Source organism: Sminthopsis crassicaudata, chromosome 5 (assembly GCF_048593235.1).
Source record: "Sminthopsis crassicaudata isolate SCR6 chromosome 5, ASM4859323v1, whole genome shotgun sequence".
NCBI lineage: Eukaryota > Metazoa > Chordata > Mammalia > Dasyuromorphia > Dasyuridae > Sminthopsis > Sminthopsis crassicaudata.
Genome location: NC_133621.1, coordinates 305756943 through 305769688, shown reverse-complemented (window position 1 = coordinate 305769688; position 12746 = coordinate 305756943). Strand labels below are relative to the sequence as shown.

The window sequence follows — 12746 nt, the reverse complement described above, 5'->3', positions numbered from 1 at the left end:
ATGAAATACTGTTATCAAAATATTTTTTAAACAAAATTGAGAGATCCCAGGTTAAAAATCTATAACTACTCCATGAAGCTCGGAACTCAAAAGAGAAAAAAACTTCTGGAAACTAAAATTATCTTAAGGAAAAGTGGTACAATTTTGAGGGGCCGAGTTATTTATCAATGATCAGAAAAAATTGCCCATCAATTCCAACTCCCGCCAACAAATTCAAGATAAAGCAAAGACAAAGCCAGAAGACCTTCCCAACGGTTCTTTTTTCAGATCTATTTCACGAAATTGAAGTTATGAGTCCTCAGAGGTCACTTAGCTCATTCCTGATCCAAGCAAGTTTCTGTTCTACTAAGGGAAGGGGGAGCACTTCTCCAGTTAACTAATTCTATTTGTAAGCAAGGCAAATTGTTAAGACATATTTCCTTGCATGTTGAAGTCAAAATCTGCCTCTACATAACTGCTCCCTCTTAGTCTGCTTTGCCTCAGTTCTGAACGAATGAGAAGGGGTAGATCCAAGAGAATTATAGAAGGGAAGACACAAGCCAAAAGATGTCAGTAGGCTAGAACCAAGGGCTGAAACTAGGAAGCTGAAATTTCATAGATTTTTTTTTAAAGTCACCTGAACTCAAATAGGATGAAGCAGCTGTTGCTAGGTACTTAATTAATGACTTCCAAATGCACTAATAACAAAGTCCAGTGTTGGACAACGGCCATGTTTTATCTTATTTGGGCTTACAAGGATTCTGAGAGGTATATAGAGGAGAGTACCCAGACCTGGGATTTCACTAGTGTTTGGAACTGTCCATGCAGGTGGTGCCTTCTCTGCCTGTACTGGCTGTTACTTTCTTACAGCAAGCAAGAATCATGAGCAGGACTTTTTCTGACTTTGAGGCTAGCCCCTCATCCACTAAGACCAACAGTTTCTGAAGATGCACATCCCCATTCTCTAGATGCATGACTTGCAAGGATCAGAGAAGTGAAACAATTTGTCCATCATCACAAAGCAGGGATGTGTCAGTGACAGAATGGCTTCCCAGCTAGACTTAACTTCACACAGTGTTAGTGATGGGGGGCAGGTCTCTGACCTGGTCAATCCCCATTTTAAAATGGTCATTGATGAGCCGGTAAAGAGAGCAATTTCATTTTCACCCAGGAAGAAGACGTGTTTCTCTTGGAGAAGAAAAGACACAGACTACCATGTAGAAAGGGACTTCAGACTTCTCTCTGGCCTCTGGGATTGAATTAGGACACAAAATTATAGGGATGCAAGTTTCACTTTGATATAAGCGAAAATTTGCTAAAATTTAGGAATACACAGCAGCACAATTCCATGCCAATGGACTTCCCAGCAGAGGCAAGACTTGCTGTAGTGCTTTTCTGACATCCTGTAGGCCTAGATGGATCCTCCTCTCCCCAACCCATGCTTCCTGGAAGAGTTCAAAAACTTCCAAGAATTGGTGCACTTGAATCAATTTGGCTTCAACAAGAATTCTGGGGTGCTGCAGCTGAGGGAACCCTTTGCCCACTGGTTATGCTTCTGGCTCTGGATTGAGATCTAGGTTCAACGATAGTCCTCCTTCTGATTTCTTTAACCCTTTCCTTGATCCGCCCCCCGCCCAAGAGAGCATTGAGTCTATTTGGGGGAGGGAAAGTGGGGCACTAAGACTTAGCTGAAATTACCAGGCTTTGAATGCCTGGGGTACCCCAGGCACGGATCCTTGGTCTGAGCCAGTTACAAAATATCCATCTCTTCAAGATGGTTCCTCATGGAACTTACAATGTGGTCCACATGAGAAGAGATGAATGAATGGAAGACTTTAAACAAGACTGATTTAAATGTGGGTTGTTTCTGTCCATGGTGCTGCTTCCTGCTAGCTTGTCAGTTTCCCAATGTATTCCACATTTCATGGGCTTTTCTGGAGGCAGGCAGTTATTGTATGTAGGGAGAGAGAATCTATCCCAGAACCCCTAGCTAGGCAGCCCCATTTCACATCTCACATATACCAGTTTCTTGTGAAGCTGAAGAAATGCCAGTTCAGTCATGAAGAAATAAGAATGTCTGAGGCACATGCCCAGGGGGCATCCCACAAAGGCCTACCATCTGCTCTCAAGCCACCAACCATTTCTGACATTCATTCAGTGCTTCTACCTTGGCATTTCCTCACATATATGGTTTAAGAAACAACAAATGTCAAATAGGCCCTTTCCATTGATCTCCTGAAAAACAGCAGTGATGAGCCTCAGGTAAAAGGACAAAAGAGAACCCTCCGCAGCAATGGAAGGAGGAGACATTGCATATTGGAGAGAAGATAAAATGAGGTTTGGACATGTGGTTTTTAAGATGTTAGAAATGTCTAACAACAGGGAGACACAAACCTGAAGTTCAGTCATTTGGAGAGAAGTACAAACTGAAGCCACAGGAGTACATATGATTGCCAAAAGGTGGAAAGGCAAAAACTTTAGCTAGCTAATCATATAAAATACAGGAGTAATAGGCAAATGATCCTAGATCAGAAGGAGGAGTCAGAAAAACCAAGAGTACTTTCATGATTGGAAGGAGAAGTGAGACTGTCAAGGTAATAATGTCAAATGCTGCAGAGATAATGAGGATGAGGGCACGAAAAAAGATCAATAGACTGTGTGCCAAGGAGATCATTAATCATGTTGCAGAAAATAATTTCAGAGGAAAGGAAGGAATGAAAGACAGATTGCAAGGCTTTGAGAAGTGGGTGAATAGTGAGAAAGAGGAGGCAGTGAAAGTATGCAAACTATTCTTCCTGGTTGATAAGCAGTGAGAGGCAGAAGAGATCTTGGACAATAACTTAGGGGCTGAGCTAGACAGGGTCAAGAAAAGAATTATTTGGGGAGGTAAGAAAATGAAGGATTTTTTTAGGCTGAAGGGAAGGAAACACCAGACAGAATTTTGTGGTTATCAAGTCTCCAAATGATGACCAAAAAGAGAGATTTCTTACTATGTTTCAAACCTCCCACTGCCATGGAGGCAGCCTGTATGTTTCTCCAGGATGCTTTCTGGTATGACTTAGCCATCTGCTTAAGTCTCAAAAGAAGGGTTCTGACTTTTCTTCCCTTTCAGAAAAAACCTAAGTGCTAAGGTTCCAAGCCCACCCCACTTCTAGTTCCTTTACTGTCATCAGCAAAACTGCAATCGGTGCCTCCAGTTTTCTTGACTAACAGGACATTGGAGGCATTTCCAGTCATTCTTGCCAGTAGAGCATCCCCTCTTCTTTTATCCACATTAGGGACTCCACCCCCAGGAAAGAGTTCTTGCCAGGAATGACTTCCTAAAAGAACTGAAGAATGCCTAAGGCAGGCAACCCAAAATGTGCAGGCTCCCTGGGTCTCTACCCACATTTTACTTCTGTGCTCTGAAGGATGCTCTGTGAAGATGAAGATTATGCCCAAAGGATTGCTCCCAGCTGCCCCCAGGATCATGTACCTTGTCCCTCTGCTGATAAGCTAGTTTAAAGGCCGTCTTCCAATCCATCCCTCCTCTGTTGGGCACACGTGAACCCTACACCTTGTTTCCCATTAGCCCATCGACAAGGAGGATTCCAGGTTGAGCCCACTCTCCCAAAACATGATTGATTGAAAAGTCAAAAGGATCATGCCAGTTGGAAGATTATCGCTAGAGCTCCACACCTCAAGAAGTGGTTACTTCAGTGCTACCCCACACTGAGTCATATCCCAAATTCTGGCATAGAGTCCTAAGGGGAAGAAGGAGGGTGGGTGGTGGCAGGATCTAGACTCAACCATGATTCTGTAAAGACACTGGGGTGGGTGAATATATCAGCCCACCCCATCCAAAAGTTGAACTGTTCCATAGTTCATTCCATTCTTGATTCCCATCTAGCTTTCCCAGGATCCACTTCCTCTTCCCCCAGCAGCTTTGTTGCTTCACCGTGGCATCAATATGCTTGATGGTAATTCTCTGGGTGTATTGCCTGCCCTCTGGATCTCAGCCTGCCCCCTTCCTCCCCAGCTACCCTAAGCCAAAGAACACCAGGACCAATGCCCATGATTCCTGGGGGTGCGGCCACTTTCTTACTTGGCCACTCTGATGGCTGAAAATGGATCCCAGGCAACCAAATTTTGCAGGTCTTTGGGATGATATCTGGCTCCTCACCTCTGGACCCCCATTGTGGCCAGGCTCTGACAACATCCTGCACAACATAGCTCATAGACCCTCACCGGCACTGAGGCCATCACTGCTTTCTGATGGAGCCTCCAGGCTCTCCCAACACTCCCAGTAATGCTTTCTAGCCCAAGGTCATGCCTTGGGTTATGAAGAAAGCCTAAGCAGCAGTTAAGGAAGCAAGGGCTAAATTTCCCCTTTAGGGCTCCACCACGGTCTTCCTTTGTTCTTTCATCCCAAGAAGAGATCTCAAAGGGAAGGTACCCAAGAAAGAAATGATCTTCTCCAACTCCAAAGGCTACGCTGCAAAATGGGCACAACACACATTCAGGTCAAACCTGGTCTGCTTTATTCAGAATTAGATTTGGGGCAAAGTGTGACATTCACAAGCAAATAAAGAACCCAAACTTCCTTTACAGCAGGGTCCAGGGCATCTGAAAAGAAAAGAAAAGTAGTAACAGTCTCCCAGCCTCAAGCATACCCCTCCTGAGCTTGAAGCTCAAGAGATGCTGCTGTCCCAGGAGCAGCAGCCAGAGCTGAGACTCAGGTATCTTTTAGCATCCCTGCTTATAAGTAAATTGGCTTCAGAAAAAAAGGAAGGAAGGAAGGAAAGGAGAGGAAGAAAGAAGAAAGGAAAGAAAAAGAGGAAGAAAAGGAAGGAAGAGGAGAGGAAAGTACAAGAAAAATAAAAGGAGAGAAAAAAAGGAAGAAAGAGGGAGGAAGGGAAAATGGAATGAAAGGAGGAAAAAAGAAAAGGAGGGGAGAAGGAATGAAAAAGAGAAAGGAGGGAAAGAAGGAAGAAAGGAAGGGAGAGGAAATGGGGAGGAAAGAAAGGAAGGAGAACTTTAAGAGGAAAGGAAAAGAGGAGGGAAAGAATGAGGAAGGGAAAAAGGAAAGGAGAGGGGAAGGAAGGAAAGAAATGAAAGAAAAACAGGGGAAAAGGAATGAAAAGGAAGGAAAGGAGAGAAGGAAAAAGGGAAAGGAAGAAAAAGGGAGAAAAGGGCAAAGAAGGAATGAAAGAAGAAATAAAAGTAAGAAGGGAAGAAAAGATGGAAGATGGAAAGAAGGAGGGAAAAGGAGGGAAAAGAGGATGGGAAGAAGAGAGGGGAGGGAGGGAAAAATAGTGTTTGAAAAGAATTGTGGTACAGCTCCAAGAAAATTAGCCTGAGCATGAGCATCACAACTATTATACTCCAGTGCTAGCTTTGATCTGTTACTCGTTATCTAACCCAGGCAAATCATGGAATTTGTTAGCTGCTATTGAAAAACGGTCAGCTGACTATCTGTTCCAAAAGTTCCCAGCTCTAAAGCATCTCTGAGCCTCCAAATCCTTTTTGGAAATAGGAATGTGAGCCCATGGCAGATGCTAAGAGAAAGCTCTGGACCTTTGGACAGATAGACACCAGCACCTCCATGCTCTTCCTAAGAAACATAGACCTCCTGATCGTTCCACTCCCCCTCTGGCTGGCCTACCTCAATTCTTAAATTCCCATTAGCAGAGTTCCTCTAAAATGGAAGAGAATCTCTTGACTACACTGATGCTCCAGGCCAGATCTAGAATGAATTGGCTGGGGATTTCCTCTGGGGGCTTCTCTAGCAATGATCTCTGCTGTTTTCTGATAGTATCTCAAAACTGTGGCTCAATCCATACAGGGTATAGAATGGACAAACAAAGAAACACTCACCAGGAACATCAGGGGGCATGCACTGGTCTAGCCCTGTCTTGGCTCACCAGTCACAACCAGTCATTCCAGTAATGACCCAGTACAAAAATGGTGATTCCTGGGCTGTTTACACATAGGGACAAAGGGGTACAGTCTTCAAGTATCTAGAAGGGATTTCAAACTTTAGGACTCCTTGCTATGGAAGCAAGGACAAGGAAATATCAAAGTGAACATTACTAAATATTCAGCTGGTCAAGAGGAAGAAATAGCAAGACAGGAAAGAATCTTACCTCGTGAATCAAAAGTCAGCCAGGTCTTCAAATATCTCATCCAGAAAAATTTGGTCATGTCAAACCCAGGGAAAATCCAGCAGTTGGAGGAAAATCATTCTAGCTCCTAAAGCGCATTGAGACATCAGGAAGACCTCCTGACCGACGTGTGCCAGGAAACAAACCCCAACGACTACTTGGGGAAACCCAGAAAATGTATTGCCTCTATGGAGCCCATAAACCCATGTCGGTGAGACTTACACCCCAGCAATAATACCAAACCAGTTTCTGCTTGCTTTCTGGCAGCGATCCCTCCCACCTGGCAACTTGTGCAGGAAGAGAAACCCCCAAATCCTCTAGTTGGCAGAGGTCCAGGGTTCCTCGTACACAGTATGTCCTAAGCATTCTCTACTACCTGTTATTGCTGACCAGTAAGGCGCCATCCACCCAAAGTGGACCAAAGAACAAACTCTACATCAGTTTGTATCATCTGGGTTTTCTAAAGGCTGGAGGGGGTCGCCCAGGGAGGAGGGATAAGACCACCTGCCTACAGAGGTTAGTAGTATTTATGAAGAGACAGATTGCTTTCAACTTGCTAGGGGAAAAAAAAAACTATCAGGACTGCTGAAAAAAATGGATTGGGCTCTTTGGAGAATAATGAGCTTCCTTGTCGCTGGAATCAGAGCCAGTTGTCAGAGTGTTTTAGAAAAAGCCTGAGACTTCAGAAGTGCTGAAAGCAGATACCCTCTGAGAGCCCAAGAGAAGAAAAGATATTTGAATCAGAAGATAGCAGAAATTGGTGCCATTTGTGACCTATAGAAGGGGCTGTTGGTTCCAGGAGGGGGTAAAAAAAAAGACCATGAAAGACCATATCCTAAGACCTGAATTTAAGTTTTCATTCTGGGGAGGAAGTAGGACATACAGCAAGAAGAGAAGCAAAGGAAAGCATTCAGAATCCAAGCAATAGGGTATCACTCACTGTAGTTAGTTTGCCAAAGATCACCAAAGGGAGAGGCTATCCTGGCTGCTCCTATAAAGGGTCTCTGGCTCCTGTTCCCAGGGCAGCAGCAGATGTAGGGGACCTTGGGCTGCTGCCAAGATTGCAGAATCAAGACAAGGAGTTCTTATGTTCTCATATTTCATCAAAGGCCTATGTCTTAACTAAAGCAAAGAGAAAAAGTTTTAGAGGCTTGTGTGTCTTGTCCGTAGCAACTATAACGAGTTGCAAAATGAGCTGTCATTCTGCCCCAAATCCAAGATCAACACCTTTTGTTTAAAAAACAAAAAACAAAAAAAAAAACCCACATGTGTTCTATCCCAGTGTGTTCACATGACTACTAGAATCCATGGGGGAGAGATAGAGAAAGAATAGGAATCTACCACTAAGAAAACAGGAGAAAGAAACATAACCCTCAAAAACTTCTAATCCCATCACTGTGGAAAATAGAGCACCAGACTTCACAAAGTATAATCCATTCCAAATATGAGTAGACCTCTATATAAAGACTCTTTTGCTCATAGGTAACCATTTTATCTACCCATTTCATAAGAAAAGAGATTTTATATAATTTTACATAGACTTCTATTAAGAGAAGAGGGTTCATGAATTACATTGCTCTGGAATACTCTGGTTAGATGGTATGGAATAGACATTACTTAATATTAAACCTCCCCCCCTTAGAACAAAACCCAGGTTTTTTACCACCCAGGCTCTAGAATTTATATACCTTGATTGCTTTTTCAGTTAAGTGTCTTGCTAGTTTGAATCTGTCCAATTTTGGGGAAGGAGTTGATTCTCGAGAAATTTCTTGGTTCGTTTCTACAAAAGAGAAAGAAAAAGCTACTACTAACCAGAGCCACAAACCTATCTCCATTTGCCATGAATAAGGTTGGGGGATGATCTTCAATCAGGACTCTGCCAATTAACAAGCTTTCTTTTTTTTCCCCCACTCCCCTCAACATCCCCTGGGGTAAATAAAGTCCATACAAGGAAGAAGGGAAAGCCCTGGGCCTTGGAGCTATTAGGATAGAAGCCACTGAGCTAACCTCCCAAGAATGGAAAATGACTTACATCTATTGAAATCTAATTATTGTAGCAAGAGAAGATATAACTCCTTGAAGCTCTCTACATTTATCATGACATAGAAATCCAGTTATAGAGAAGCTCTCTCATAAAGCTGGTCCAATCCTAAAGTAGCATGCTCTAAGAAAGGGCCTGGCATTTTAAACAGCATTTTCCATACAGGGTGATCCATGAACCATCATCTCCATTTTGCTCTATTATTGGTTTTTGACCAATTAGTTAATTGGTTAAAATTATTTTTTTTACCAGCTTTTTAAACTCTGTTCCCCTGTGAAAACCAGTAGGAACCAGAGTGGGAGATTTCCTTTCTTCTCCCAACTCTGAAAATCAAAACCCAAGAACTATTTTATGTCCCATCTCTAGCTCTCAGAGAGGCTGGGAGCCAGAAAAATGATGTTTTGGGTGAGTGGAGGTTTTTGGTTCAAAGTTTTATGAAAAATTATTCTCCTGCAAATGTATAAGGCATGATTATTCCAATAGAAGGGCACACACTGGTTATTTCCAGGGCCAATCCAATTATGCACTTAATTAATTACTGAGCATTTTTATCTATGCATAGGAAAGCTCCCAGACACCTTTTCCCTAAACAAGTTGATAAATTTGTAAATACAAACTATTTTCTTCTCTTCTTTCTTCATCAGGTGAAACTGACGAAAGTCTCTTTTCAACATAATTCTGATCCATTTTGGCTGTAATTAATAATTCATCATTTCTGCCTTTCTTGGCTCTTTTTCCTGCATTAGGAAAGAGATCATTTATGTAACTAGGTTAAAAAAATAATAATAATCATTCCAAACGGCGGGAATTTTGATCATTAATGCCTGGAAGGATAAAGTGGAGAATCCCCCGGAATTCCCCCCAAAAGATTCCCCCTCCCCCGATTGTTCTCCCACTAGTGACTCTTCCCCCCTCGTCCAAAATGCCCGCTTCCCTCCTCTTCCTCCACACTCCCATCTCCCTAGTTTGGGGTTCTTAGCACGGCAATGTTCTCCTCACTGGTCGCCAGCTTTCAGTCTCTGGTCCTAACTTATCCCGGATGATGGGAAGTTGGCAAGCCGTCCAAATCCTCTTCTAATGGGCAGGTCTATTCATAAACTCCCCAAATGCCCGTTAGGATAAAGTGCCAGCTGGACCTCCAAAACACTCCACCTTTCCGGGCTTCTGGCTCCCCAGTGGCCCGGCCCCGGCTGTCGGTTCCCCAGAAGCGGATCGATCTACCCGTTGAAACCCTTGCCTTTCCCCCCCCCTCTTTCGGAAGCTTTCTTTGACAGCTCCAGCCGAAGCTCTGCGGGTTGTTTCTTCCCTAGCTCCCATCCACACACACTACCTGGTCTGAGAGCTTCCGTGTGCACGGAAGTCGGTTCTACCCTCCCTCTCCGGCCGCCCCTCCCTCCCTCCCCTCCCCACCTCCCAGAACAAAGTTCCTAGATGGGGGCTGGGTCATCGCTGCGTTCCAGTCCCGTTTCCCCAGCACCTCTCTCAGTGCAGCGCCAATAGTAGGCAGGACTGAAGGTTTAAACGGAATGGAAGCCTCCTCACCAAAAATAAAATAAAAAGAATAAAAATAAGCATTTATTAAAGCACCTCTTTGGGCGCAGCTGCAGTTTTCCCACTTTGCTGATTTTGGTCGACAAGGAGCCACGAAGATTTCTGTCAAGGACACACCTTGTCCCCTACCCTGGCCCTGCATTTAACGCAAAGGTTATTGCCACCTAATTTGCCATAGGGAAGAGCAGAACAGACATTCAGCTACGTGACCGCGTTGCTCCTCCCGATAAAAAGGAGGTTTCTACCAACCAGGGGGAGGGGGGCGCCCCAGTCCCACCGTGTGTTCTGGTTTTGGCTTTGGTTTTTGGTTTGTTTTGTTTTTAAAGAAACGAGCCCCGAATTCGGGTTCGAGTTCAATTAAGGCTGGGCCCCGGGGTCCTAGGCGGGCTCCCCACTCCCGGCGCACCAAGTATTCGAGGACCCCTCCGGAAGAGGGCAAGAAACCTGGCTCTGAGTCCCCGCGGCTGGGCAGCTGCTAACCCCCCTGGCATTATGTACCCCCTGCAGATGCAGCCTGGACCCCGGCTCCGATGCTGGACGGGGCCGTCCCCAAACTTTCTCTTCGACCCAGGAGGGCCGGGGAGGGAGAGGCTTTCCCCCAAGACCCCTGACCCCCGCCCGCTCTCTCGGGGCGCGGTGCGGAGAGCCCCGAGCGCGGGGGAAGGGCCCGAGCCCGGGGCCGGGGACGGCCGCCTGGCTCACCGTGGGTCCCGGGCGCGGGGGGTCTGGCGGCGGCGGCGTTCCCCTGGGCAGGTCGGGCGGGCCTGGGGGTCGCCTCGCCGCCCCCCCGGAAGCCACCGCCGCCACGTTGGCCGCGGTTGCCCGGGGCAACCCAGTCGGGCGGGGTGGCGCATTGTGCGGCCCGGAGCTGCGGTAGCGGCCCGGAGACCCTGGGCCCCGGGCCGCGCCGCGGGCGGCGGCCCCGCGGGGTGGGGCTGCGGGGCCGGGGGGGCGGCAGCGGGCCCGGGACGGCCTGGGCCCTACTCCGGCGGCACCGCGGCGCGGCGATCGGGCGCTCCAGCGCAGCCAGCGAGCGGCGCGGCGCCGGCGCCGGGGCCGGGAGCCGCCCAGGGCTGCCGGGGAGGGATGGGTGGGTGGGAGGATGGGAGGCCAGGCCGGGCCGGGCCGGGCCGAGCCGCGCCGGGCCACGCCGGGCCACGCCAGGCCAGGAGACCGAGGCTCCCGGCGGCGGCGGCGGTGGCTGCCGCGCTCAGTGTGAGCTGCGGGCGCGGCGCGACCCTAAGGCCATTGTGCGGCTGGGGAGGGGGCGAGGGCGGGGCTCGGACGGAGAGGAGGCCCCCATCGCCTCCGGCCCGTGCTGCCCGCCGCGGCTCCCCCCTCGCGTCTCGCACCCCGCCCGCGCGGACCAGCACCCCCCGCCCCCCACCCCGCCCCCCCAGACCAGCGCTCTGGGATTTCTGAGCGCGTTCCCAGCGTGCTCCTTGCTCCGCGCGGCACGTGCCCATTTCTGGGCGGTCAGCACCGGAGCTGTCCGCGCTCCAGCTCTCCCGGGTCCCTCTCCCTCCGCCGCCCCTCGCCGCCCTGCTCTATTTCGGCCCGTTCCCAGCTCCCTTCAAAGCCAGCCGCTTGCTCGCTCTTCCCGACCCTTCTGGGGCAGGCCTTCATTGGCTCTCCCCGGAACTTCACCTTGCTATTCCCAGTAGTCTCACCCCAACCTGCTGCCCCCCGATCTCTCCGCGAAGGCTTCCTGCGGATGTCACCTCCTCACTTTGCGAAGAGAAAACAGGTCTTTTGCCCTGAGCTTCCTCTCTTCTCTAAGTACCAGACTCCCACGCCGAGGTGGCCTTCGCCCTGGCGGAGCACCACCCTTTGGCCTTGTTCCTCCTCCCGGTTAGCCTGCCACCTCACCAAGGCATCCTCCTTGGCTGCCGCCAAACACCCATCGGGTCCCTGCCGGGCCACCCTTCCAGCTACCGTCTGTGCGCTCTCCTTCCCGCTTTCTCTGCCCTCCCTCACCACTCAGCCCCTCGGATCCAGGTTTCCAGCTCCATCACTCACCCAAAACTTCGCTTCTCTCTGGCTGTCCACGACATTGCTTGGTCTCCCTATAGAACAGAAGCTTCTTAAGGACAGAAACTGGCACATTAGTGCCTGCACTTTAGAGAGGCCTGAAGATTAGTAATTCATTACCTGGACCACAGTGAAAGTCCAAGAAACTCTGCTCTCTTTCCACAATAAAACAATCTTTCGTTATTGAGCCCTTTCAATCATGCCCTGTTCCCATGACCCCGTTTGGAGTCTTCTCGGGAAAGCTACTGGAGTAGCATTGCCAATTCCTTCTCAAGCTCATTTTACAAATGAGGAAACTGAGGCATCGAAGTGACTTGCCCAGGATCACACAGCTAGTGTCTGAGACGGGATCTGAACTCAGGAAGATGATTCCGGTTGCAGGCCCACCGTCCTATGCACTGAACCACCTAACCTGCCTGCTTGGCAAAATTCTTTATGATCTTGCTGTGGAATCCATCTTTCCAGATCCACACCACACAATCCAACTTGCTGTGACCAAACACACCTTCCATAGCCTAGCTTGAAACATTTGCCCAAGCTGTCTGCCAACCCCATAATGTTATCACCCCAAACCGTCTCCGCTTTCCCTTCAGAAAGGTTCAACGGAGGCCCGATTCCCTCCACCCCAAATCACTTTGTATTTATTTTGCATCCTTTAATTATCCACAGCCAGGTTTTGTCCCAAGTAGACTTCAAGATCACTTGTTTTTTATAAGTGTATCCCCAGCACCTGGCATACACATACCCAGGAAAGGTTTAAGAAATACTTTAGAGAGTGAAAAAGTGTGCCTAGAAGGGCAACAGAAAACAGAGCTGAAAAGCTCACTCGGAGCAAATGGGCCAATTTTTAAGTTTAGACTTAGAAAATAGAGAAGAGCTTGTCATGTGGGCACACTAAGTCAGCTGGGGCGGGGGGACAAGAATACTTAGGATCTCACTGCGGCAGTGACCCAAGCTGAGCCAAAGTGGGCATGGAGAGAAAAGAATAGATGTGATGATTT

The 12746-nt window shown here is 47.9% G+C and overlaps 1 protein-coding gene across 19 annotated transcripts in view; it reads right to left on the bottom strand.

The window, feature by feature from the left end:
- The window catches only part of TTLL8 (tubulin tyrosine ligase like 8), a 68719-nt gene that overhangs the window by 52441 nt on the left and 3532 nt on the right, over positions 1–12746 (bottom strand). For 2 of the 19 annotated variants that reach the window (XM_074272027.1, XM_074272023.1), the window contains exons 2-3: positions 8781–8900; positions 7811–7902 (exon numbers count right to left, since the gene is read on the bottom strand). In XM_074272027.1, coding sequence (XP_074128128.1) covers positions 7811–7902; positions 8781–8850 — 162 coding nt within the window. In that variant the 5' untranslated portion in view covers positions 8851–8900. Of the gene's footprint in view, positions 1–6104; positions 6211–7062; positions 7245–7810; positions 7903–8776; positions 8901–9750; positions 9879–10212; positions 10944–11733; positions 11781–12746 lie in introns of those variants that run through there. The other 17 variants (XM_074272019.1, XM_074272022.1, XM_074272021.1 and 14 more) reach the window with 17 other exon arrangements.